The 27,560-nt window shown below is 35.8% G+C and overlaps 3 protein-coding genes across 5 annotated transcripts in view; 1 reads left to right on the top strand and 2 right to left on the bottom strand.

Annotated features, from left to right (window-relative positions):
- LOC142351790 (protein cornichon homolog 1-like) overlaps positions 1-27,560 on the bottom strand; it is a 460,935-nt gene that overhangs the window by 1,834 nt on the left and 431,541 nt on the right. The window lies entirely within an intron of this gene.
- Positions 1-27,560, top strand: part of LOC142351789 (putative ATP-dependent RNA helicase DDX46) — a 513,331-nt gene that overhangs the window by 329,030 nt on the left and 156,741 nt on the right. The window lies entirely within an intron of this gene.
- On the bottom strand, positions 684-26,930 carry LOC142352214 (zinc finger matrin-type protein 2-like). The gene is made up of 6 exons (XM_075404648.1): positions 26,921-26,930; positions 19,505-19,529; positions 19,150-19,373; positions 18,804-18,877; positions 9,396-9,541; positions 684-1,028 (listed from the first exon to the last, which is right to left on the bottom strand). Exons 2-6 carry the CDS (start codon positions 19,517-19,519, stop codon positions 867-869), a joined length of 621 nt encoding a protein of 206 aa, XP_075260763.1. The 5' UTR covers positions 19,520-19,529; positions 26,921-26,930; the 3' UTR covers positions 684-866.

The following is a 27,560-nucleotide window of genomic DNA, read 5'->3' as shown; positions in this document are numbered from 1 at the left end:
AAACCGGCAAGCAGTTGGTTTTTGGAAGTATCCAAATGGGGCATAGGGATGCTGGTATAAGGGGGAGGGGGTCAAGCGTTGGGGGATAGGGATGGAGGAGAGCGGACGGGGGGGGGAGTGGGGTGTTGGAGGTGGGGTCAAGATTAAGAACCATTTAATTGCTTTCTCACCAATTTCGGTGAACTTTAAAATGAGCACAGTTAAAGCTCCAAAAGAGCTAATCGGTGAGGGCGAAAAGTTAAAAGGGTCAAATGAAAAGGTCAAGCCAAAAATCGCATTAAAAAGACCACAGAAATAATATAATTGCTACAAACTTCGTTTGAGAGCAATTAAACATTCCAATAATGGTTATGACTTTTATAAATAAGTTGGTGAAAGGGTAAACTGATTGTGTTGTTGGCAATTTTTGTTGATAACTAAGGTGAAATGCTTCATTTTTTTTAAAAAAAAGTTGTTAAAAATATTGGATCGCGATTATCCACGTTTTCGTTTGATTAAGAGGTCTTTTTAAGGATCTGTGTGCATACCCCTATTCTACGGCTCTAGTTAGCAGTCTCAGCTAATGCCTGTGCAAATTTTCAAAATAAGATATAGGTCGAAGAACCCCCTCGCGTTTGATTGGTGGTCACGATGAGAGAAAGAATTATCATCGCTGTTATACAAATATTAAACAAAAAACGAAACTAAGATCATTTTCAAATTTTTGAAATCTATGCTATCATCAAAAACATAAGTCTTACTTATGGGATACATTTACCAAATTTCACTTGCAATAAAACTTCACGAATAACAAACGTCCAATCCTCCAGCGTCTCGGGGTGACCGATCAATATCTGGCGAAGGGGTTACGTCAAAAAAAATCATCGCTACTTCTTGCCAGTAGAGCTGGATGCAAAACCAGAGAATCCCATCATGGCTGCTAGCTCAGGATCCATTGCGTCTTCGCCTTCGTCTTCATCTCCAATTGCATCCGACTTTCTCTTCCTATTCTTTTTCTTATCGCGTCTCATACTCTTTTGCTTTTCTTCCTGTTAAAATACAAAACATCAGAAAATATATGGATCTTTTTGTTGTGTGAGCCATTTTGCATACGTGAGCGTGTTATAGCATTAATAGCAGTGACGAAATAACCCAATAAAAAGGACAAGGTGATGATAGCTTGATGACAGAAGACATTATACAGCTACTTTGGGGAAACAATTCACGTATCCAGATTACCAAAAGGAACGTTATCACTCTTCATTGAGATTTTAAAAGGCAAAGCAAAGCAAAGGAGAACATAACCGACTAACGTCGAGCGAAATAATCTCAAATGACCGACGAGCGGTTGCCTTCGGTAGTAGCCAGCGGAGGCTAAAAGATGCATTTGCGGCGGGTCTGATTGGATGGAGGGGCAAGCGATGGGGGTACGTTTTTAATGATTGGACGAGAGAGGGTTCAAATTGCCAGGTGGAGGAGGTGGACGGGTGCGCGCGCGCGCGCGCGTGTGTGTGTGTGTGCGGGGGAGGGGTGGTGTTTGAGGGGGTCAAGATTAAGAATAGTCCTTCACACCAAAACTACTTCGGTGAATCGCATACTTAGAGACTAGAAAGGTGTCTCCGGGCTTTAGATGCTTATCCAATTTTGAGGACGAAAGGTTAAAAACTGTCGAACAAAAAATCGGTGAAACGGGAAATTGCCTAAAACAGACCACAGGACTAATATAATTGCTTCCAAACAATGTGAGAGCAATTAAAAATCAACATTGACAATCTCATTGTTCAAGGCGTCAAAGAGTAGTATGAAGTGATGCAATAATTGTTGCTATAATTTTATTAAACTGCGCCTGCTGTTTTGGAAGTTTATCACCAGTGTTCTTTCCGATTATTCATATAATATTATAAATGATCTATGGTCTACTTGGCTGGAACAAGTTCTTTGCAAAAGCCATCAAGAAAAAACCTGGTAGTATAGACCAGACGCAAACAATGGCCTCCATCAAACACTATAATGAGTCTCCAATTAATGAGCAGCGATGTTCTAGTGAAGTTAATTGGGTGCGAGAGCAAACAATATTCCACTAAATGAAGGACAATAGAAATGGAATTTATAAACATAGCCGGCAGATTGCCGGAATAGCTGCGAAAGAATAGACCTGCGTGCCATATAATAGAGATAGAAACAGATACAGATCTAACTTGAAAAAAAATCGACGCCGCTCAAAAAACTAGGCTAAAAAACATCAAGCGATGAATTAATAAAGCTTGTTAAAATTCATTCCGCAGAAGCCTCTTATTAGGGACCTCTACTGCACATATGAGTTCCTTTGACCTTAAACAAATTCAAATTAAACTTAAGTTTTAAAGTGCAAAAGTCATTTTATTGAGTGAGGTAAGTCACGTATGATCAAAATCTAATCACGCAAATAACCAAAAAACTTTCGCTAAAGAGAGTGAGAAATGACGTCACGCGCGCAAATGCTGTTAGTGAGAGGAAGAAGTCATTCAGAACATTTCACTTTTTCAGCTTTGCTGTGTGAACAAATGTAAAACGAAAAAAGAGCGTCAGACGACGAAACAAAAAAACCAAGAGCACCGCAATATAGCTACGCTCAGCTTACAGCTTCGCAGCTATAAGAAGTATTTGAACCATCATATAGTATTGGAAGTGTTAAGACGATGTTCACGGTTGCTTCCAATTGAATTATGAGCATGAACCGACTAATATCGGGAGAATTGCTCTCAAACGACAGGCGGGTAGAAAACCATTTTACCCCGCCGGGATTCGAACCACTGACCTCCCGATCCATAACCAGATGCACTGACCACTCGGCAATCAGGCCCTTGTTTTGCTATGCCGTAACCGAATTGATATTAGCAACAAGCTTTACTTCGGAGTGAGAGCAATAGATATCACACAAAAATGAAGCATGAAAGCGTGAAAAAGACACTTGAGAAGCCAAAGAATGTTTTAGAAGCAAAGCGCAAAATGATCAAGCAAAAAATTTGCATAAAAAGAAACACGTTTACAAAAATTGCTATGAACTTCGTTCAAGAGCAGTTAATAATCAACTGCATACAAGTTCTGACTGTCCAATGCAGTCAAGTTAATGATATCAGCCTCTTCGTTTTTACTGATCTAAACTCATTAAGAATAATGAAGTAGAATATTAATACATTTAAATGTCAAGTCAATGAGAAAACACGCAATGCTTTGGAAACTCATGAATGTAGACTTCTCCCCTGAAAACCCTTCGATGTTTCTACATTAAGAAGTAATGTACTTCACTCAAAATGGTGAATAACTATATTCTTAGTATTGCAGTAAAAAAAATTGCGATAAACATTTGAATGCACACCGATACTAAGAGATCGAGGTGAAAGCGCGCTGATACAGACTTATTAATTTTGTAAGATATTTAAAACGAATCTGACATTGATTCTGCGCTTTTTAAATGCACACCTTATTTGGTTACTCGATATAAAAATCCGCAAACAAAGATAAAGTTTCTAGAAATTTCCTCAAATCCCTTACAGAAGACTAATTTTTCTTTAAAAAGCACTATTATTTGCGACAAAATTAAAATCGGCGAAATATTGACAATTGACTAGAAAAAAGCGCTGATTGATGCTGTTTTTATTTTGTTCAACTTTAACCAACAAGGGAAAGCGACAAAAGCACCACATGTATTAATCTTTGTTATCAAAATCTGAGCAAAAAAGTAAGAGTAGAAAACCTCAATTACATTTCTTTTTTAGATCACTGTTTTTCATACTGCTTGGTTCAGTTGCCAAAAGCAGGACTAAAACTTAGACATCTTTTTAAAAAAATTGAATGAAAACTATCTATCTGATAAAAATCAAAACTGAAAGCGCTATCTAAAAAAATTGAAACTACGCTGCGAGCAACAGTTTCTAATGCACTTTAACATTTCAACAAGATAGTCCTTTCAATCTTCGATGCCATTGCCCCTATAACTCAACAATAAAAATAGAAAAATTGAAAGAAACCGATCATTATCATTCTCATCAACTAAAAGCTAACAAGTCGACATGCGATAGCCTAAAGCAAGACATCTCAAATAAGGGCTTAAAGTAACAGTAAATCGTCAGAGAAAAAAATGTTGCTTAATGATCTGAGTTGTAAACCAAATTTGTCAGAACCCATCGCGCTATTAAATTCTACACCAAAAGATGAAAAAATACAACAGCGACTGACAAAACAAGTGCTTTCGATCTTATTTACTGGACAAAAAATTAACAAAAGAACACCGTTCAACTTTATAAAAAGGACAAGGAAGTAGAAGTATAATTTAACCTTGAAAACAATAAGTCAGGAGGCCTGGACAACGTAAAATTTTTTTAAATGCAACCGCAAAACGAACCATTCTATAATTAAAATTCGTGATCAATCAATCATTTCAAGAAGAAATTTTTGGGCCGTAAATTAAAAAATCAAATAACACAAAATAGTCGAAATAATCGAAAAAGGTGATAATAGATCCAACCTTGCTTCTTACTGTATGAAGCAACGATTTACGAAAAAAGCAATATTGAATCGAATATAAATAATTTTCAGAATTTCGAATTACTATATGAAACCATTATGCATTTAGAAATAGTCACAGAAGAGACGCGCCACTTGAACCGACCGATAAAACTAAGTTGCCAAAATAGAGAAAATGATACAAATACTTTTTTCGAGACATTAAAGATTCGATTCAAAAAAACTTAAAAAATGGAAACAAGCAATACGTGGCATAAATCTAATTTTATTAAACCGTAATTGATCTAGAAAACCAAAATATGAAACTCATGGTCATTACCCAGGTTGCGAAAAAGTTAAAGTGTTAAGTGGAGTACCCCAAAAAACTATAATGGGAAATTTATTAAGTTTTTTTTAATTAAATGAACTCGATTTAAAAAGTATGAAAAATTACAAACTTAAAATTCTCCAAAAATAAACAAAGCTTGTAAACAGGCAATAGTTATTTGAGAAACATTTCATAGCTTCTGTTTCTTTTTCTAAGTCAATTCAGTTTCAATGTTTTATGTTCTAATGAAATATCGAAAGCAGGGAAGGAAAGTGCAACAACTGTAGAGAAGATTTCCGTAGTGGATAATTGATTTAACGCCATTAAGAGTATTAATTGATCAGCTGGTTTTGAGGAACAAAATGACTCAAGTTTGCTAATACACCACATTCCTAACAATACAACTTTTGCGTAATATAATGAATATGATCCGGGAAAATTTTTGAGTATATAAAATTTATTTATGATAATGTTTTCCAGTATGCTTTGATTGTGATCAGCACTGTCACTAGGAAAAACGTCGTAAATTGACGTAAACTTCTTCCTTGTATTTGACTTTAGATGTTTTGAAAGATTCATTTCGTCAATTGTTAATGATAATTAAGTCTTCACTCATTTCACTACCTGTGCTTCTGATGTCTTTAACAGCTGCAAACAAAATTTTCAATGACATCACAAGCACAGGTAGTGAAATGACAGAAGCCTTAATTCTCACCAACAATTGGCGAAATGAATCTGGCTGCCAAGATTACAAAACATGTAAAGCCAAATGCAAGGAAGAAGTTTACGCCAATTTACGAGGTATTTCCTAGTGATTATAGGAAAAATCTATAACTAAAAATTTTTATATACTCAAAATTTTTCTCGGATCGTATTCATTATATTACGCAAAAGTTGTACGGTGCAGAATGTGGTGTGTTAGCAATTATGTTCCTCGAAACCAGCTGATCAATTAAAACTATTAATGGCGTTAAATCAATTATCCACTACGGAAATCTCTTTGTTGCACTTTACTTTCCTGCTTCCGATATTTCATTAGAATATAAAACATTGAAACTGAATCGACTTAGAAAAAGAAACATGCTATGAAATGTTTCTCAAATAGTTATTGCCTGTTTACAAGCTTCCTTTATTTTTGGAGAATTTTATATTTGTACTGAAATCAACAAACAAGCTTCATAGAGAACTTTTTGGCATTGAACGTTTTGATCTCAGCAAAATTAGATCCACCGCACGATCTGCAAACTATAATCCTCACTGATATTTCCTTAGAGAAAAAATTGAATGACTCTGAGTACAAGGCAACAGAGTTGTACAGTTAGAAACAAATTAGTGCAGTTAGTAACATGTTCCCTTGGTTAGAAATTGGGTTTTTCAGTCGTTTAATGTGTTAGCTCAAGTTTCGCAGTGGAACATTAAATTTGAGATCAGGTGCTTATAAATTAGAGCTAATGTGAAAATTTGATGCCGATCCCAATTTAACATCTAACTTTTTGCGGCTCAAAAAATATAAATTTCCCCAACAAAAAACCTATGTCAACAAAACAACCTTAATCTTAATACCAATCTTGGTACGATTCTAATACCAATGTTCTAAAACACAGCTGGCAGATTGTGGAAAAAGCTTTAAGATCGTAGACGTGAAGTATCAAAATACCAATTAAAAGAGTATCTCTAAATACAAAATAAAACTTGTGATGTCTGCTTTTGATTAACATAGCCGGCAGATTGTCCCAAAATAGCCACCATAGACACTTGTGGCCTTCCATGGAATTGAAACCACTAGTCCTTTAATAGACCACTAGACTTTTAGGGTTAAATTCGGACTGTCATTTTTATGAGAAACATACACTTTATAACGAAGAAGCTCTAATACGGCTTTTTCAAAATTAATATTCGAAAAAAACGCAAGACTCTAATACTCAAGAATTATGGCATATACGTTTGGCACTACTAAGATGCATATCATTGATCTTTAACTAGTAAATGTTCATAAAATTTGAAGTTCAGTAAGCAAGTTCAGAAGTCATTATTTTGAGTGAGGTAAGTCACGCAATTGACCTAAAAGCAGAACAAATTTAGACGCTCACACAAATTTTAACTGCAAACCAGTAAAAGTCATGGAAATTGAAGTCAATGGTCGCACGAATCATCGATGGAGACGACGAATTAAGTAAAACATAAGAGATCCTGACCTACAATACTAGACACAGAATGTACTATTACTTGATTGAGACAGCCGTTTAGAAAAAAGTCCCAGCAACAAATCGAAAAAACAGTGAACATCAAAGCTAAATCGCCGCATGTGAACAAAAAATCACTAGCGAGAAAGCAAATTTTTGTCCACACACCATTTTCTCACTCAACCATAAAATTAGAGCGACAAAACATCACGCCGCAAAACCACCCGCTTTTTCGCTCCACTTCCTGTTTCGTCGTGGCCAAAATCACTACTCCAATTTGACTTCAAAAACCATGAAAAAGTGTACAGATCTTAAAAACATAGCCCAAAGAATTCCCGAAAAGAATCAAAGAGGTCTCGGTGAAACAGCAGCCTGTCGAATAACTAGTTTCCATGGAAGTCAGCATCAAAGAAGAGAAAACATAACCGACTAACGTCGGGCGATTTCTCTCAAACGACCGGCGAGCGGTTGGCTTCGTCAGTAGCTAGGCATAGTTTAGTGAGGCTAGCTTTAGCTAGCTTTAGTGAGGCTAGGTTTAGTGAGGCTAGCCATCAGTACAAGTCTCCAAAACAGACTCTGTGAATGGCATACTTGAAGACTACTCAGCTGAAAGGCTCAAAGAGCACTTAATGCCCGCAGGGCGTTACCTGTTTATCTCGTTTTTGAGGACGAAAAGTAAAACAGTAAACAAAAAAAAACAGAATTTAACTAAAACTAATTTAAACTGGAAAAAGGAAAATTTAATTACAGTTTCAATTTGTACAAGTACAACTACAAAAGGAAAGCAATGTTGCAAGCAATCGAGACAACTTCTTCGCTCACAAAAATTAGGAAAAGCCAAAACAGCACAAAAACACCTCTAATTTTGAAATAAACCGAAAAACTAAGAACTTAAGAAAAAAATTTAACAATTATTCTGTCAAAATTCAAAGAAAAAATTGCTAGGTACCAAACAAAATGTACTTAATTTGTAATAGAAACTGTTCACTAGCACTAAGCTTACATTCAGTAACAAGTAAAAGCAATAAAATAAAATTATGGGCCAATAACTGCAAAAAATAGCCTTAAAACCGGCGAATTAGTTGAAAAACCTTCAAATTAGCGCAACACTTCCTTTGATTACCAATCAATTACAAATCCCTGAAACGCTATCAAAACAACCTCAAAATTATAAAATAAATCTGAAACCTTTTAAACAGCATAGAAATTTCAAAATGCAGAAAAAAAGCTTGAAAAAGCCGCACGTGAACAAAAAAATTGCTCACTTAGCAAATCACACCTATAATTCTCGCCCTGTTTCAAAAGAAAGCATGAAAAAGAACCACTCGGTCTTTTCTCCGCTCTTCGAATTTGTTCACTGAAACAAGTTGTTCAAACTTTATTCTCTCTCTGAGGTTCGGTTTTCTTGCTCGCTCACTTATCAATAAAAAAAGAGGAAACCATAGAGCCTCTTCGAGTCTTAAAAAACAGCGCCCCAAATACAAATCAAATTTTTTGGATTGTAAAAACCACGATGTCCCCAATAATAGCCGCTATCGCTTCGGGGCTATTGAAATAGAATTTAATCAACTGCCTTTATTTCTTCAAAAAGCTGCTTCAAACTGTTGTTAATTAGATTGCGACATCTTGAGCTGACATTAACACCTCCAATTATGTCCCTCTAATTGTGCCCACAATATTATTTCACTAGATTGAACAAAAAATGTGTAAACTGAATAAGCAAAAGAGAACAAAAAGCTGATTTGAAGTGAGCGGGACGTCACGTCTCGACGAAAATATTAGGGTTGTGAAAGAGAATGGAAGGGCATTAATAACTATCGCTAATCTCTCCGTTTGGAAGCTCTCGATAAACTCAGAAAAACTATTGTCGTTGAACATGTTGACAGAAAAGTAAACACTTCTATTAAAATTGTCAGAGATATCATTTTTTACCGTCAGCCACCACAGCAAGAACTTTAATTTTAGTTAGAGGAAAATGTCGATTTAAGAACTAAGTCTCATTCAATTAATCTAAAGAAGCAAATTTAGCTATATAACAAAATTGAAGGCAAAACGAGTTTCTTAATTGTCTGAAGTACAAAATTTCTACGAAAACAAATAAAACAGCACGAAATTACTTATAAGTACAAGAGCACGGAAAGAAAATCTGTTGGTAGTCAAGTCCAAAACGAAAGAAAACAAAAATCGAGAAATATACATATGGCTACACTTTTTTCAAAATAAGTCAGGATTTATCGCAGCCACAACCAATACAAAGCCACTCGTTTCTGATTATATTAACAGACTGCAAAATGATGACCCATAACGCGTGAATAAATATGAACCAACAATGGAATCAAATTATTTAGAAAATTAGTTCAAGACCAAAAAGCTAAATGTTACAAACTTTGTTCGATAACATATAGACACTTTGTGATTACCTCTTCTTTTATTTCTCTAAGCCTCTCGTTGAAATCATACTCGCGTTCTTTCTCTTCTAGCTTCTTTTTATTTGTCTCAAATCGCTTCCGCACATCGTCTACAGTTGACTTCTTCACCTTCATTGACATACCAAGGTTACGTTGATCTATAACAATGCCATTGAATAACGTTATACGAATACCGGGACTCACCTTGATACGAAACGAATTATTCAGAATCCAATACCAAAACAAAGATGGCAGCAAAGTTGCGCCTGTGAGCTGTCGTAAAAAAATCTGCAAATATAGCCCACTAACGTCGGGCAAATTGCTCTCAAACGGCCGGCGAGCGGTTGGCTTTGTCAGTAGCTAGTCACAGATTTGTGAGGCTAGCTTCAGCTTGATTCGACTCTGCAACTATTAGTTTTCTAGCCTTTTTAGTAAATAAATTTTAAAAACTGATATTTTAGAAAATTGCAAAATATTGCCAAACAGATTTCACAGTGATGTTCAAAACTATTTTTTGTCTCTGAATTTATGTCAATTAACTCATCTGCATGACTTGAAAAGCTTTGTTGGCCAGAAATGCTCGTAAAACAACGAAAATATTCAAAATTTTGAAAACAACAAAATCTTGCTAAAATTCAATATATTAAAATCTTCAAAACCATTTCATTGTCTCAAGAGACTATCCAGTATCCTTATTTCAGAGCTTCAAATAGTTTCACTGGCTCATAAAGATCCACAAGCTTGGTACATGATAATAATTTTCCGAATATTTGACAACTTCTAACAAAAAATTGCTAAAGCTGGAGTCATTAAGATATTAAGAACTATTCCATTAATTCTAGAACTATACGACAGTTTATCATCAAACCTTGGAGGAGGTCCCTAGCACCCTGGTGCCGAAAAAAAAATGACTTTAAAATTGTTGATATTAAAATCTTGAAAAACATTCAATTACGTCTAACATCTATGCAGTAACTTAAAATCAAACCCTGGAGGAGGTTCACTGGCCCTTGAGGTTGGAGAAACCTAAAAAACGACAAGCAATTTCGAAAAAGAATTGCAAGTTTAATCAAAATATTAAAATTTGTGATAATAAAATGATGAAAACCTTTCCATGGTAAATAAAAATTTTTAGTACCCTATTATCAAACGCTATAGGAGACTTCCTGTCTCCTGGGGCTCGGAAAACTCAGATAATAACAATAAATTTAAACAAATTTGAAAAATGTAAGTTTTATCAAAAAATTGCTAAAATTCGTGATGTTAAAACGCTGAAAACAATTCTATTACCACTAGAAGCAAAGCAGTAACCTATTATCAAACCGTAGAGGAGGTTCGTTGGCACTTGAGGCTGGAGAAACCTAAAAAATGACAAAATTCAAAAAACTTGAAAAAAGTTTCATTGAAAAAAATTGCTTACATTTATCATATTAAAAAATTGAAAACTGTTACATGGGAAATAACTTTCTTTTCAGTAACTTATTATCAAACCCTAAATGAAATTTTCTGGCCGTTGCGTCTGGAAAGACGCGAATAAAGAAAAGCGAATGTCAAAAAAATTGAAAAAATTTGCACGTTTTGTAAGAAAAGCTAAAATTCGTGATTTTTAAATGATGAAACTATTGCACTATCACTAAAAACTATGCAGTAACCAATTATAAAACCCTAGAGGAGGTTCCTTGGAGCCCAGGGCTGAAAAAAAATCAAGAAATGACTTGAAAAAAAATCAAGAAAAAATTTGAAAAAAAATTGTGAAAATTAGTATAAAAATGCGTGTTCTTATTAGCGATCGGTTGTTCGTCAGTAGCCAGGGAGGGGGGTGAGTGCACTGGGGGGGGGCTGATGGGGAGGGAGGGGGGTGGGCAAGAGTGGGGTGAGGGGCAACACCGGCGGTGGGGGTAATAGTGGGGTGCGGTGTCTTCAACCTCTTAAGAACCGCCCTTCACACCATAAGTATAAGTCTCCAAAACAATTTGAGCTGAAAAGCTCTTAGAGCACTTAATGCCCGCTGGGCGCTACCTGTTTATCCCGTTTTTGAGGACGAAAATTCAAAAGCGTCAGACGAAAAATCGGTCAAGCGAAAAATCGCATAAAGACCAACAGGACTAACATAATTGCTACAAATTTCGTTTGAGAGCAATTAATTACACTGAATACACTCAGCTGACCTTATCTCTAAACTTTGACAGTGAGGAAAGTCATTTTAAAGTATGAGGTAATCACAAGTGACAATAACTTCACCGCAAAAGAACAAAAAACTCCCTCCAATAGGATTAAAAGAAGACGTCAAGCCCGCAATTCAGTCAAATTTGCAAAATGAACGAAAAGCATGGTCGTTTCAAAGCTCTGGACATAAACATAGCTGGAAAAATTCCGGAAACGACTCAAAGAATTGGAATTTTTCAATCAAAAACAACCAAAACCCTCCGCATTCATCCAAAGGAAACCATTCTTTGCCTCAGCAAAAATTTTAAACCCTATAGTAATAGGAAAAATTTCAGCATTTGAAAGAAGGAGAAAAAAGGAAAACCAAATATGACGTCACTCAGGAACATTAAAGAACAACTAAAACAGAATTAAATTTTTTAAAGACATATTTAACCCCGTAAATTCACCGAAAAAACTAATTATGACATCTTGAAAAAAAGCAGAAACTGATTATAGGTAGAAACACATTTTTAACCAAAAAGTTGAATAAGTAAAATTTTCAAGAAAAACAAAACTGAGGCACTCAAAAAACCTCACCAGGCACAAACTCAAAACTCTAAAATTAACTCGGTGACCCAAAAAACAATGGGAAAGCTTAATGCAGGTCGCATTCGCAGAAACTCAACCGAATTTAACAGTCAAAACAAAATTTGAGGCACCGAAACAACAGAGTTTTTGCGTCAAAGCAATAAAAATAATTTAACAGATTTCTCACCTTTTATTATATGATATCAGCAGCAAAAAAGAACTAAGGAAAGGCTCAATTCTTAAAAATAATTAAGGAGGTTTAAAAAATAGCATGGAAGACTTAGGCCAACAGCTCAAAGAAGAGTAAAAATAACCGACCAACGTCGGGCGAATTGCTCACAAACGACCGGTTGGCTTCCTCAGTAGCCAGGCACGGTTTAGTGAGGCTAGCTTTAGCTTAATTGAAGGGGCGTAAGTGAGCGCAGCGTAAGTAAGCCCTTCGCACCATAAGTATAAGTCTCCAAAACATATTCTGTGAATCGCATATTTGAAGACTAGTCAGTGGAAAGGCTCTAAGAGCACTTAATGCCAGCTGGGCGCTACCTGTTTATCCCATTTTGAGTACGAAAAGTCAAATGCGTCAGACGAAAAATTCGTCAAGCAAAAAAGCGCAAAAAAAACAAGAGGACTAAAATAATTGCTACAAACTTTGCTTGAGAGCAATTAAAAACTTAATTCGAATTAAAAAGAAAAATAAACAAAAACTAATTTTTACTTAATTTGTAATAGAAACTGCTCACGAGCACTAACTTTACATTCAGTTACAAGAAAAAGCAATAAAATAAAAATAATGAGCCAAAAATCGCTAAAATAGCCTTAAAACCGGCAAATTAGTTGAAAAACCTTCAAATTAGCGTAAGACCTCTTTTAATTACCAATCAATTACAAATCTTTGAAACTCTATCAAAACAATCTGAAAATTATAAAATCAATCTGAAACCCTTTAAACAGCATAGAAATTTCAAAATACGAAAAACAGCTTGAAAAAGTCGCACGTGAACAAAAAACTGCTCAGTTAGCAAAAAAATATTCACACATGTAATTCTCGCCCTGTTTCAAACGAAAGCATGAAAAAGAACCACTCGGTCTTTTCTCCGCTCTTCGAATTTGTTCACTGAAACAAGTTGTTCAAACTTTATTCTCTCTCTGAGGTTCGGTTTTCTTGCTCGCTCACTTATCAATAAAAATAGAGGAAACTATAGAGCCTCTTCGAGTCTTAAAAAACAGCGACCAATACAAATCAAATTTTTTGGATTGTAAAAGCCATGATGTCCCCAATAATACCCGCTATCGCTTCGGGGCTATTGAAATTTAATTTGTTCAACTGCTTTTATTTTTTTTCAAAAAGCTGCTTCAAACTGTCGTTAATTAGATTGAGACATCTTTGTGATAGTCGAAAAGATGTCATAACAGATTGCGGTTGAGAACAAATTGTAAAGTAGAAAGTTAAATGCAGAAAAAAACTCTTGATTTAGCAATGGATACTTCTGCCATCTTCTCGTATTCAATCGAAACAGTGAAAAATAAATTCAAGGATTCGGAAGATTAAATAACTTGCCAGAAATGTCCAAATATTGTAATAATCGAGATTAAAATTGTCATGGAATTTCAAACAGTTAAAGACAGAAAATACTTGAACAAAAAAATTAAATCTCTGACTCTGCAGAGAAAGAGTTATTCTAGTAAACTAAACCAAAATCAAATGGTGAGTTTCGGAAGCTCAAAACTAAAATCATCATATGAGAAAAACATCAGAAACGGTTTTGTATGTGTAGAAATTTATTAAAACGAAACCACCTCGTTTCAAAAACTTAGAAAAACCGATTCTGATTTAATAGCAGGTCGTTGCCATACAGACTGATTCCATTGAAAGTCGGATCAAAAATACAAAACAGAAAAAGTAGCAAAACCAGAAAATATCGAAATAATTGACAAACCGAGCCGATTGTGGACTTGAAAAATCTATTAGGTGCTCAAAATACTGAAAATCAATTCCCGAGTTACAAATCTATGCAGCTCTGATCAAAAAATACCAAAACCTAACTAGAGGCAACAAAAATGACACAAAAACGGCTAAAAACGGTTATCTATATGCGCAATTCCTTAAACAAAACTTTTGAAAGTCAAAACGACATTCATTCGTAGCAGAGTAAGAAAAACTTTGCTTGCTCAGCAAAAGTAATTCATCTAGCAATTTTATTCACTTTTGCTTTAAGGTCAACGCAGCCTGATATAGCACTTCCAATTTAAAAAACTCAAGAAAACCAATACTCCTCTTCGACCCATAAAAACCAAGAAACCGCCAACAATAGCTGGCTACCGCAGATATTAAAAACAATTTAAGCTTCTTTTAGTGTAGCTGCAGTAGACCAGATTCCAGAGATGACTCCCATGGCCCTATTTCAAGCCATGGCCCTATTTCAGCCAAAACATTCCTTATGTTAATAAATGGTTCCCCTTTTATTTACTGCATAAGGCATATGTCTACTGGCGACGTCTAAACAAATAGACGTACCAAAAATTAGAATTTTCAACGAATGTGACTGGTTGAGAAATTTAAAACACTGTACCGTTATGAGTTCAAATAGCCTAAATTGTACACAGCCGATTTCCAGTTTATATTTGTACCGCATCTGGCCATGCCTCGCGGGCCACGGCCATGCCTCAGCGGCCCACAGGACTTCATATGAATCTATCACAACTGAACGTGAGTCCAGTTTCTCCCCAAAAAAAACATTTTGTCTCCTTCGGCCTATCGCAATTTCACGTTAACACTAGAAGGCCCGCAAAAGTATCACAAGAAAATCAATTGGAGGAAGACAAGGTTTAAAGAAATCAAGAATTCTGATTCGCTACAACTAGGGCTCGCACGCATGCCCCTCGCTTAACAGCCATTGGTCTTACCTCTTACGCCACCGATGCTTGTTATTTTTGCGTCTAGCATTTTTTTGTTCAACTACTTTTTAGGTTTGCTACTTTGCATCTTTAAGGAGCGCTAAGACTTGGAGTGCCGAAAAGGGCTCCTACATGGTGGTGCATAGCACGTCTCAAAACGCACAAGCGATGCGACTCAAAAATGTGACAATCAAAGCAAAAAGAAAAAAAATCGACTAACGTCAGCTCTCGAATAATAGACGGCGCTATTTAATTCAGGGGCTGTATTTTTCTTTATGGGTGCAAAAACATCACCAGACGGTAGGATTCAAAAAACCAAACTCCTGCGTCAGATTCTCACACCGCAACAGAGGTATAAACAACTCGGCTATCAGGGAGAAGTCATCGCGTCTTTAACAATCGGGTTTTGTTTGAAAAACCAGCTTTATTTCGGATAAAGCAATTGAATCACTAAAAATCAGGAAGTGCGAGGAAAAGCCACTCGAGAACTCAAAGATCATTCACAAAGAAAAGCGCAAAACGGTCAAGCAAAATTTACATAAAGACACACGTTTACTTTAATTGCTTCTCATTCGAGAGCAATTACAATAAAATTTTAAAAAAGAAAAGAGAAAGGAGGGAATATAAAAAAGAAATACAAGACTAACAGGCAGAGAGGAGTGGATGAAAAACAACAATTACCAATTTTCTGATCGAGAATATAGAAGCGATTTTTGGAACCAACTCGATCGCAAAACTCGTTCCCCTCGCTTAGCGGCCAAAAGTTTTATCCCTAACGCTACCGATGCGTTTTGCTATTGTCTGGTACATTGTGCATCAGCCAATTTTAGATAAAAAAATTAGAAATAAAGATTTGGTGACGTGCTAATTTTGCTAAGCGGCATACTAAATGAGCACATAACATGAGCAGATTAGGAGGTTAAATATGGCGGTAAAGCGCTTCTCCAAACATATGTATCACGCTGGGCTTAATGTTTAGGGACCATTAAAACCCTGTTAACAACTGCGACTTAAATTAATTGTAATAGCTGTACAGGAAAAAGAACCAAACATTTTAAAAGAATCAAAGAATAGGGAAGATAGGTAGAAAGCAAAAAGGAACAAAAGACAAACAGGCAGAGAGGAAGGAAAAACAACACTAATCTATTTTGGATCGATAATGTAGGACAATTTTGGCGAGTTGATGCCGAAAATTTCTATACTCTCGATACAAAAAAATGAGTTATTGTTGTTTTCTATCCACTCCTCTCTGCCTGTTTGTCTTGTCTTTTTTCTTTCAATCTATCTTCGCTTTTCTTTGATTCTTTGTTATTATATTTAAACGCGGGCTCGTATCATGCGCCACGTTAAACAGCCATAGAGCTAACCACTTAATCTACACAAATGCTTATTTAACTTGTATTTTGCTCTTTCAACATCAGCAAATTTCTTGACCATGGCGCCTGAGACTCTCTTGTTTTTGCTATGCCGCATGCTTAATGAGCGCAAACAAATGTGCACATTAGGAGCTTCAATATGGCGGTATAGCACGTCTCAAACGCATGTTTTACACTAGGCTCATTGTTTAAGGACCCTTAAAACATGTGATAACAGGAGTGCTGTTAAAGCACTGCGCTCAAGTGCAACTTACACTTAATATAATAGACAAAAAGAAGAACGAAAAAATATATAGAAGACAAAAAGAATTAAAGAGAAAGGAAGACCGATAGACAGGAGTGTATCAAAAACAATTACCTTATTTTGGACCAAGATAATTGTAAAAATTTTTTGCACCAGCTCGGCCGCGAACTCATGCCCCTCTTATCAATCATAGGTCTTATCCGTTACATTACCGATACGTATTCCTTTAGTCTATTGCACTCTGTACATCAGCAATGTTCAATGGCATTTTGGGCTCGCTTATTTTGGTTATGCAACATTCTTAATAGGCGCAAAAAATGTAAAGATTAGGGAGCTTAGATATGACGGTATAGCTTCTCTAAAAGCGCATTCGTTTTGCTAGACTGCACGATTAAGGACACCTAAACATGTTAAGATAGGAGCACTGTTAATCAATGTGCTCAAGTGCGACTGATAATTAATATAGATTAGTCGAAACGACTACAACTTCCCAAAACGATTTTATGGCATTTTTGGATAAGGGTAATAGAACAGCAAATCAACACCGATAAAACAAAGCTCAACCTGTAGAGGAGAGACAGCTATTTGCTTTTTTCTATTCAGTCTATCTTGAATATATTCTGTTTTGGCCTCCCGTTTGTTGGGGTGACTATATGCTCAACTGGTTTTGATCAGTCAATTTTGGGCGATCGATAAATTCAGCGTAGTGTTGTTAGGGACAGAAAAAGAAAGACAGCCCAAAAGAGAGAAAGAAATGGAAAGGTATGAGAGAGAAGGGAATAAATAGAGGACAAAACAGAGAGAGAGAGAAACGGAAAGAAAAAAAGAAATAAAGCGAGAAAAATAGAGAAGGAAACAAGGAGAGAGAGAGAGAGAGATAAACAGAAAGCGAGGAGAGAAAGAGAAGGAATAAATAGAGACGGGAACAAACAAGTAGAGAGAAACGGAAAGAGAAGAGAGAAACGGAAAGAAGGAAAGATAGAGCGAGAGAAAGAAACAGAGGGAGAACAACACACAGAGAGAAAGAGAGGTCGAATGAGAGGTGAGTAAAAGCGACAGAAAAAGACAGAAAAAAACGAAGCGATATAGGGTAAGAAAAAAAAAGAAAATGGAGAGAAATAGAGAAGACAATGAAAGACGAAAGAAAGAAAGCGGGAAAGGAAAGAGTGAAAAAATGTTTCCGAGCAACAATAATAACGGGGGAAAATTCTATTGGTTTTTACAAAAAACCACGATCCAAAAATTGAAATGAAACAAAAAGACCAGGAGATTGGAAAGAAGAATTGCTACAAAGAGAAGAGAATTGTCATGTTTAATCCCCCAAACACGCACACAGAAACATAAACCGACTCACGTCCCAGGATTTACTATCAAACACCAGGTGGCATGGTACACCAGAAATTTTCATGACTACAAAAGGGAAGGTACCCGACACGGGATCGAACCCATGACTCTCAGATTAGAAGTCCTCTATCTTACCAACTGCGCTGTAACCGCTACAAATCAGTTTCTCACAATCGCTTTTATATTATCGAAAAACATGACTCAGATGGAGAGCATTTGAGATCACGGAAAAACCAAATAGCAAAGCGCAAAAAAGGTATTTGAAAGCGACGATTGTTCTAGAAAAGCACAGAATCTATAAAACTAAAATTTTGCAAAAAAAAAACAGGTTTTCAATAAATGCTTCAAACTTCAATCGAGAGCAATAAAAAAAGTTGTACCCTCTGGGCAAGCACCTTCAAGGGTAACTCGTGGTAACTGCACCTGACTAACAGTCTTTTGAACCGGGTTCGGTTCTCGCCCATTTACTTTGAGCCTTTTAGTTCATTGACCTCTCTCGATATGTTCTAGAGCAACCATGCTGCTCAATGCCGCTCTTAAACATGCGAGAGGTCCCTTAAACATGCAAGAATTTTGTGTAATTTTAAGAGCTCACGCGTTTAATATTAAGGATTCATATCCTATTTTAAAACATGGAGAATTTGTTGAGCGATCAGCCAATCTTTAAAGAATATTCTCATTTTCTCAATTGTGATTGGCCAGCAATAAAATTTGTATATTTTTTACGTCTGCCATTTTCACTAGCGCTATGTCTTCTATTTACGCTCTTTATATTCTTTTATGATTGACGTTAACGTTCATTGTTATCAGACAAAATACACTTACGTTTCTTTCCATTGATGTGATCCAAAAAATTGATTGAATCCTTGACAACACAGTCGCATACATTGCAGTAATATCTAAAACAGTAAAAATGTACAACAGTAAAAACTTTTAGAATAGTCATTTTGAAAATCAGTAAATTTCTTTGCCCTATCTTATTAATTATGATGTTTACTGCAACTCCCCCCATGTACGTAAATCATTTTAAAAACAATATTTTTTATAATATAACCACAGTCCAAATTTCTGATTTCAGAAGACGATTGGTCTGGTCTACAAATTAATTACAAAATAAAAAAGATAAAATTAAAAATATATATTTAATTTAAAGAGTTGGAAACAAACTTACCCTCCTTGCTGAGCCAATGGTGTTGTTTTTGTAACTACTTGGGTTTTCCCAAGTTTGGAGTCTAAGTCAACTTTGTATTCTCTATATTCAAGCAGGGCCCTCTTTGGAGCATCAGCACTGCTTTTGCTACCACCACTTTCTTCCGACGCAGCCAATTGAGCGCGGAGTCGGGCAATTTGTTCAAACTCATCTTTGTCCCATTTACGTCTATGATCTTCTGGCCGCTAGTCATGAAAAGAAAAAAGTTAATATTGGTAGTATGGTCAATTTGGAGCTTAATTCGAAACGCAGGTGATTTGCAGTAGCAACAGTAAATTTTCCTATACTTCACTGTTCAAGAAAAAGAATATCTTACCGAGAGCCCGGACATACTTCAATCTGAAAGAATATCTGTAGGCTGAAATCATTAAATGGTTTATGCAGTCTTTTTAGAGAAAAAGAAGTCAGCTACTCCCCTTTAATACAGCAGCCGATTAATAAACACTTTTATTAAAAAGTAGAAGAAGTAATGGTTAAGTTACTCTGCTTCAAGTCACTGAGAACTTCTGGCGTTTATCCAGAACCGCAAAGCGGTTCAAGAAATTGTCAGAATTTCGAAGTCACTTCTGCAGAGTCACTTAACCATGCTTAAAACACGAAACGCGCACGTTTCAAAATGACGAAGTCAACTTCTGGCTAAGAAGCAACTTATATATCTGGCACTGCAGACTTTCGGCATTTTAAAATGTTCACCTGAGTGTTTTAAGTTAAGTAGTTAAGGCTTTAGAATCGTGGCACTAGGGTTAGCATCCCTTCTTTGGTTGGCTGCTTTGAGCTTTGGTACCGGATTGCAGTTGCACGAAAACGCCCAAGTACAAGAGTTGGCTTCTGAATAATAATAATAACAAAACAGAATTTAGGAATAAATCCAAGGGTTATACATTTACCAGTTTGTGTCGTTCAGTTTATTAGATAACAAAATTCAGTTTTTTCACGTTCTTGCAGTTGTTGCACCCACACATAATTCGCCAAGAGCACGTGTTGTTTTCATCGTAACCCAGCCTGAAGTAGACAAAATATAGATCGAGAAGTTTGGCTTTGTGGTTTTCATGAAATAGGATATCGTATTTGAAGAACTCGCTGAAGACGTTCGCAAGGTGGCAGGCCCTATACCAACAGTCACATTCACATTTCCTGAGTTTTGGTTGTTGACAGATGAAGTTACGAGTCGTTTGGTATCGAGTTGTACCTGGCTCTGTAATTGATACATGAAGTTTCCAGTTCAAACCAACGTTCCCCATTAACAATTTTTGCAAATAACAACACATGTAGCTCATGGTATAAGGATAAAGGAAGTAAATTGAGTTTCAAGAGTTGTTCTTTGTAAGGAATTTTGGTACCAGTGATCCAATTTGCTGCTTTCTTCTGTACACTTTCATTTGGACTGAGTTCAACTTTGCCTGGTTTCCACACACTTGAGCCGTAACTGATAATTGGAACAATATAACGGACATACGAGTTCTTCCTGTTAGCGAAATTTGCCAAAGAAAGGTTTCTCTTGATAGATTAAAGAGCATTTAAAGCCTTTTGAGTACGAGATTGAGAATGAGTGGCCCATGTAAGAGTGTCGGCTACAAATACTCCAGGGTCTTACATTACAGAAGGCCTTCCAAAACTAAAATTAGGCAAGCGGACTGTACCGACGCCCTTCAACCACAAGCACTTAATTTTTGATAAATTTATTTCCACGAGATTACTTTGGCACCATTTCCAGATCCTCCGAATGTCAATATTTATTGCCACTGGTTTGGTTCCAACTATTTTGAAATTATCAAGGTAACCAAAAGAGTCTGGCATGGAGCAGTTGGGAAGGTCATTGATAAAAACCAAGAAAACCAAGGGACCAAGAACTGATGCCTGTGGCACTCCGTTGATAACGCTCAGTACCTTTGGGATAGTTCCGTTAATTCAAACCGTATAATTCCTTTTTTTGAGGTAGCTTAGCAACAGTTTCAGACATGCTCATCCGATTCCCAACGCCCAGGGAAGTCAATCCAGTATAATTCAGTTATGCTCTTTTTGTTTTAACTATTTATAGCCATAGGTAAAATTTTTAATAGACCAGTTTCACAAAAAGCAAAACGCTCAAAGATCCAAAACAAAAAGAACAGGAAATGTAGTAAAACAAATGCAGCAGAAAATATTTAAATAATTGACAAATAAGAGCCGAGCCGATTATAGACTTGAAACATACTTTTAGACTGTAATCAATGTCCTAGGTTTTGGGTAGGGAATATTGTCAAAGATACAATTAACCAGCTGCAAATGAGAGAACAGAGAAAAGGATATAACGCGGGTGTAGCCGTAAAGCAGCAGAAAAACACTGATAAACAACAATTTGCATTACAGTGCAGAAGCAACATATCTAAAGAATTTGTTAAGAAGCTAAACAAAGTTTATCCTGTACAGACAATTTTCAACCCTCGGAAACGTAACAGCTGTTTACCCAGCCTTAAGTCTGGTTTTTGATAAAGACCTCAAATCCCACGTGGTTTAGGAATTCACTTGTAATGAATGAACATTCATCTATGCAGGGCAGTCATGCCGACATTTTACAACAAGGGTTGTAGAACATGCCGAGGCGGACTCACCGATGGGTATACAAGCAATTGAGTGCAACGGTGACAAAACAGCATTCCAGTGGAGGATATTAGACCAGTGCAGCAACCAATCTACATTAATGACACTTCAGGCGGTCTATATAAGAACACTGAAGCCAGCCATCAACATTCGCGGCGCATATCGAACACGAGATTGACACTGAAAGCTTAGCTGTGAGATAAAAATCTAACTTAAAAGAAAAACACGATATGAAACGAGAAGTTCAACTTAACAATTCAACAAAAACAAAGTAAGTTTACAATATTCTATATAGATTTTTTAATAAAAAACATATCTACTTGCGTATGCTACATCAAATCTATAGTATATAGGTACTCAGATGTAGAAATTTTGTAGATACGACAGTAGATAAGAAAAAATTCGGTTTATATTTCCTTGATTGAAAGATTTTAGTGATTTGCACTTTTTTGGTATTTCATTTGAGCATTTTGTATTGTTTATAACCTGACGATGAATTCAGAGATCGAAAACGTTCGTAAGAAAATATTAAATTGACCATTATTTTTTAAATCTTAATCTATTAAATGGTTAAAGTACTGTAAAATCAATGCCACATTCACACATCCGTGCAGCTTGCATAAAAAACACCAAAACCTCGGAAAAACTGAGAACGGTTATCTAAATGCACAATTCCTTCATTAAATACTTTTGAACGTCAAAATATTAACTCAAAGCTGAGTAAGAAAAAACTTTGCTTGCACAGCAAAAAAAATCATTTGGCAATTTTATTCACTTTTACTTTAAGGCTTTAGATAAAAATGGTGATTTTATATAAACTCTTTTTCGTTACACCATGAAATTTTTTGTAAAACTGAAATTTTAGTAGAAGTATTAGTGCAGATGCAAAAAAGAACCAGTTCGAATGAAAAACAATTGACTTTTGAAATTCAAAAATTATTTTGGTACATGCTAAATCAAAATATGCTCAACCCCTACAAGCACAGGATAACAACGGACAAGAGGGAAGTAATAACCTTTTTTCAACCAAAGAAAACACAATCGGGAGTTCCAAAAACTCCGCATTCAAGATTGGATTAAATTTTATGTGATAAATGTAACTAAAATGTTGTAAATGTGAATTTAACTGTGATATTGTTTTAAAATAATCGTTAGAATTCAATAGATATAGTCGAAGATAAGTTTGTATACTTTGTAAGTAATTTTTTTCAATTGTTAAACCTGATGATGGAACCTGCATTGTTCGAAAACATTCGTTTTTTCAATGAATTTAATTTTTAATTGAAAATTGCTTTTTTCAGCTTTATGCATTGTGCATTTGATCTTTAACGAGCCAAAAAAGGCGAGAGAATGCAAAAATTCAAAAGGGTTCTGAAATTTGACCGATATGATGGTTCATATTTAGCAGCCAGCTCCTCCATCACGCTGTAAATTGTTCAATATAGTGAAAGGCAGGACTTTCTGACAAAGATAACAACAGTACTCGTATTTTTTTAAATTCCTAATACAACGAATCGACTGAAAAATGCACAGCATTTTCTAGTCAAGATTGAGAACAAGAATTGACATATTTGAGTAGAAAGATCTAATCAACAACTGCATCGGATAACTACAGACCCAGTAGAGGGCAGGAGCTGACAAACTACTTGACCACGAATAATCACAAGTTTAAAGCGCTTGTGTTTTGCCAGCGTACTGGAAAACTTGCTATTTTCGAAGAGTATTTTAACAATGGGATACTGATTCATAGGATGACAATGCACTTGATATCAGAGCGAAAGCAGAAAATGAAGCTGGGAGATTACTCTTTGCTCCGACGCTCCGACATGAGCCGGAACGTGAGATCAAGGCACTGGACATTGTTCTGCGCAACCAAGAATACCTGAAAGCTATGCTCAAGAGATGAAAAGGGAAGAACCTCGGGAAACGACAGAGGAAGGCGGCAGCAAAGGTCGGACTTTAGAAAGACCACAGAACGGTAATTTAGCTCATGAACAAAAAAAATCATTGCCATTTTCATCGAGAGAGCTTCCGGGATAAGCCACATTTTACCGCAACCATGGCTCAGATTTTTTTCTCTTGCATAACAGCTGGTTAATACATTACATAAATTATGTCAAATCTTCAAACAAACTAACAAAATGTAAATATCGAATAAATTTTTTGAAAAACTGTATCCTTTTCCAGATTTCTTAATTTATGAACTCCCAAAATATAATTTTTTTCAGAACAAGGGGTGTACAGTTTTCAGCCTAAATTCTTAACGACAGAAAAAAATTGTTAGAAACAAGTCCGTAGATTGTTCGACGGAAAATTTGAGGACGATAAGGATATTCTCTGGAAAGAGGTAGGCAAAAAATTTTTACCATCAACTGTGTACAGCATTTAAAAAAATTGAGATATCATTCCACTCTAATTGGTATGGGACTTAACGACAAGTTGGCGCAAGTGTCTGAGAGATAAAACAGGATTTTGCGGGCGGAAAGGATCACGTGATTATGTTGTTACATTGGAAGTTGTTGAACTGCCTATATTTGTCTTGGTTGTCATATCATTAGGTCCAAAGCATTCAATCAGAGACATTTTCAATTAAGTGCATTTCCTTGCGGACGTAGGCACTTTAATTTGTGAGTAAATAGAGAGTTATAACACCGATAGTGAAAAGTTATGTGAAAGTGACTCGTCGGCAAAATGTTATGCCAAAAGTGTACGTGAGACACCAATGGATTGAGGGGTTGAAAAATTCAATCAGTTTTTGAATGATCAAAGAGTACTGATTGAAAGATTTGATAAAAGTTTTGGTTGAGTGTTATGATAGAGACATTGTACTCGGATATACTAAATGAAATACTTAGTGCCAGTCCGCTTGAGGCTCGTATTGACGATCTAAGTACAAAAGTTGAGAAATTGACAAGTAGCAGTTTGCATCAACTATTGAAGCAGAGAAAGGTAAGTGAAAAGATTTATCAAAGGCTCAGGACAACTGGATCGCAACCAGTTAGGCTATATGGACTTGCTAATGTAAGTAAAAACGGTACGCCATTTCAGCTTGTTCTGTCAATACCCTGCATCAGGTACAAGAACCTGAATGAAATTCTGTCTTCCGTTTTCCAAAGGTTTTCAGGTACAAACATTGAGACTAACTCAAAGATGCCAGTGCCGCTTCAGAGGCTACCAAATTGGAAGAAGATGAGCTAGTAGTATCTCTCGGAGATAATTGCTGTACACCAATATACCAGTTGAGCAAGCAATTGAAATTTTGCTTAAAAAACTGTACTCTAGTGACGAGGTTCCTAAGATTCCCAGGTCAGCTCTGAAGAGTCTTTTGAGAGAAGCCGTAACGGAAGTTCACTTTAAGTTTTTGGAAACATGTGCTTCACTCAATCGGACGTTTGAGCCATCGGTACTTCGCTGACACTAACTTTGGCAAATTTGTGGATAAAATATTTTGGAAAAACTTGCAGAAACCAATTGAGGGTTAGCAAAACAAAACACCTGACATGAAGGAAATTTAAATTGATTGAAACCAACGCGTTATTTTCCTAGGGAAAGAAGTCGAGTGCGAATCATTCCAAACTGGTCTCATGCAAAATGCCAACGTATCACTGACAAGGATTATTAGAACAATCAGCCAATTGCATGAATCTTTTACTATTGTGCAGAAAAAAGTACAACAGAGGACACACAGAAACTCAAAATTCATCAAGAGGTATGTGGATAGATATAGTGATCACTATATAGTGGAAGAGATAGTGGAAAAGATAGTGTTCACTGTAAAATTCTCTTCACCAAAAAAATACAATTCACTCTTGAAGCACGCAACAGAAGTGGAGACCTGGCATTTCTAGATCTGAATTTAAAAGTAAACTATTATTTAAAAAAATAGATGTCAGTGGTATCAAAATTTGACTGATACTGGCATAATCTTAAATTTACGTAGCTGTGCAACGTTACAACAGAAGAAAATTGGATTCAGCAGTCTTTCTATAGGATTTTCAATACAACCAGGGACTGCAATTTTTTGATGTAGCTCTTAAGAAATATCAGGAGATTGCGACTGAAAATCAGTATCCAACTTAGTTGTCATCTCGTATTGTTAATGAGACGTAGGATAAAATAGTCAGATGGGAAAATGTTTCAGCAAAGCCCCCAGAATTCAACATTTCTAAAAAAAATGTAAATTCTCAACAAAAAAGAGCTAAAACCGATGCTTTTTTTTCAATACAGAGAAAACATCAATCAAGTAGAAAATGTGTGACATATCATTTTCAGAACGAAAAAAATTAGAACGAGACAAATCATTTTCAGAACGAAAAAAAATAAGAAATTGTAGCCCACCCTGATATAAACATTTTGAAAAAAATTGAAAACGCATGTAGTATAAAAAATGACATTTAATGAATGGATTTCCAACTAAGTTGGCCGAACCAGCCAATATGTTACCACCAGAATTTCGGAGAAACTAAAGAAAAGTTCCCCTGTTGTATAACACCTCGATGAATGCTCTGGTACACCAAATATTTTTGAATGGCCGATTCTAGATGCATGTCGCGGCGATAAAAAAACTTATAACAATACAAGCGATTTAAATCAAAATGCCGAAATCTCATCTAAATTAGTAATTATTCTAAATTCTATTAGTACCGAGTGCGAAATTGACTTTGAATTATTAGCTCAATTGCAAAAAAAATTCATTTTGTAATTGAAAACTTATTTGGTACTTGATAATTCAAGAGTTTGTCATCCCCAACAAGTAGCGGATAACAACAGCTGGAAGTAAATTAAAAACTCTTTTTCAGGAATAGAAATCGACATAACCAGAATTTCAAAACCTGCGGGATAAAATTGAAATCCTTCTGGTGTAAAAGATGTACCTTAAATGTTGAAATTGTGATTTTAATTGAAAATGATTGTGAAACTTCGTTGTTTTTTCAATTCACTTTTTAGAAATTATTGGATGGAGTCAAAAACAAGTTTATATAATTTGTAAATAATTTTATGCGTTTGTTAAAGCTGACGATGAAGGCAAGGTTCGAAAACGTTTGTCTTTTAAATCAATTTAATTTTTAATTCACGATTATTTTTTCTCTGCAAGTTCAGCATTGTCAATTCGATCTTTTTTTGGTCAAAAATACATGAGAAAAAGTAAAAAATTTAATAAGTAACTGGTATGCTATCGACAGGATGGTTTTTATTTAGCAGCCAGCTCCTTCCATCACGCGGTAAAGTGTTCAGTAAAGTGAAATTAATAATTTTCTGACAATGATATTAACAGTCCATGACCTTTTTTTAATCCAGATACAATTAATCGACTAAAATTTGAGTAAAATTTTCTGGTCAAGGCCCGACTGAGCACAGGGACTGACATAGTTGAGTGGAATGATCTAATAAACAACAGCAATTTAAACCGCAAATCAAAAAGCTACAGACCAAGTAGTGCACAAGAGCTGACAAACTACTTGACTACAAATATCAACAGAATAAAAGCGCTTTTGTGAAGCCAGGCACTGGAAAACCTGATAGTTTCAAAGAGTTGTTGGGATACTGATTTGTAGGATGACAAAGCACCTGGTATCAAAGTGGAAGCAGAAAACACAGCTGGGACACTATAATGTGCTCCACCAGGAACCGGCACGTGAAATCAAGACACTGGAAATTGTTTTGCGCCATCAAGGAAACCTGAAAGCTCTGCTCAAAAATGGAAAAGGGAAGAACCTCGCGTTGACAAACATCAGTGTGCGGATTCAGGATTCTGTAAGTTCTAAGCACAGATTCTTTTTGTCCCCTCGCTC

The sequence above is a fragment of the Convolutriloba macropyga genome, chromosome 13 (assembly GCF_964194025.1).
Source record: "Convolutriloba macropyga chromosome 13, txConMacr16.3, whole genome shotgun sequence".
Lineage (NCBI taxonomy): Eukaryota > Metazoa > Xenacoelomorpha > Acoela > Convolutidae > Convolutriloba > Convolutriloba macropyga.
The sequence above is the reverse complement of the archived record's forward strand: the minus strand, read 5'-3'. Positions and strand labels throughout refer to the sequence as shown.

Bases quoted from the DNA above. Each gene is read 5' to 3' on its own strand.
- LOC142352214 (XM_075404648.1), bottom strand. The intron at 18,878-19,149 runs GTAAGTTTGTTT...TTACTGTTTTAG, and splicing joins CCATTGGCTCAGCAAGGAGG to ATATTACTGCAATGTATGCG. The intron at 1,029-9,395 runs GTAATCACAAAG...GTATTTTAACAG, and splicing joins TTAGAGAAATAAAAGAAGAG to GAAGAAAAGCAAAAGAGTAT.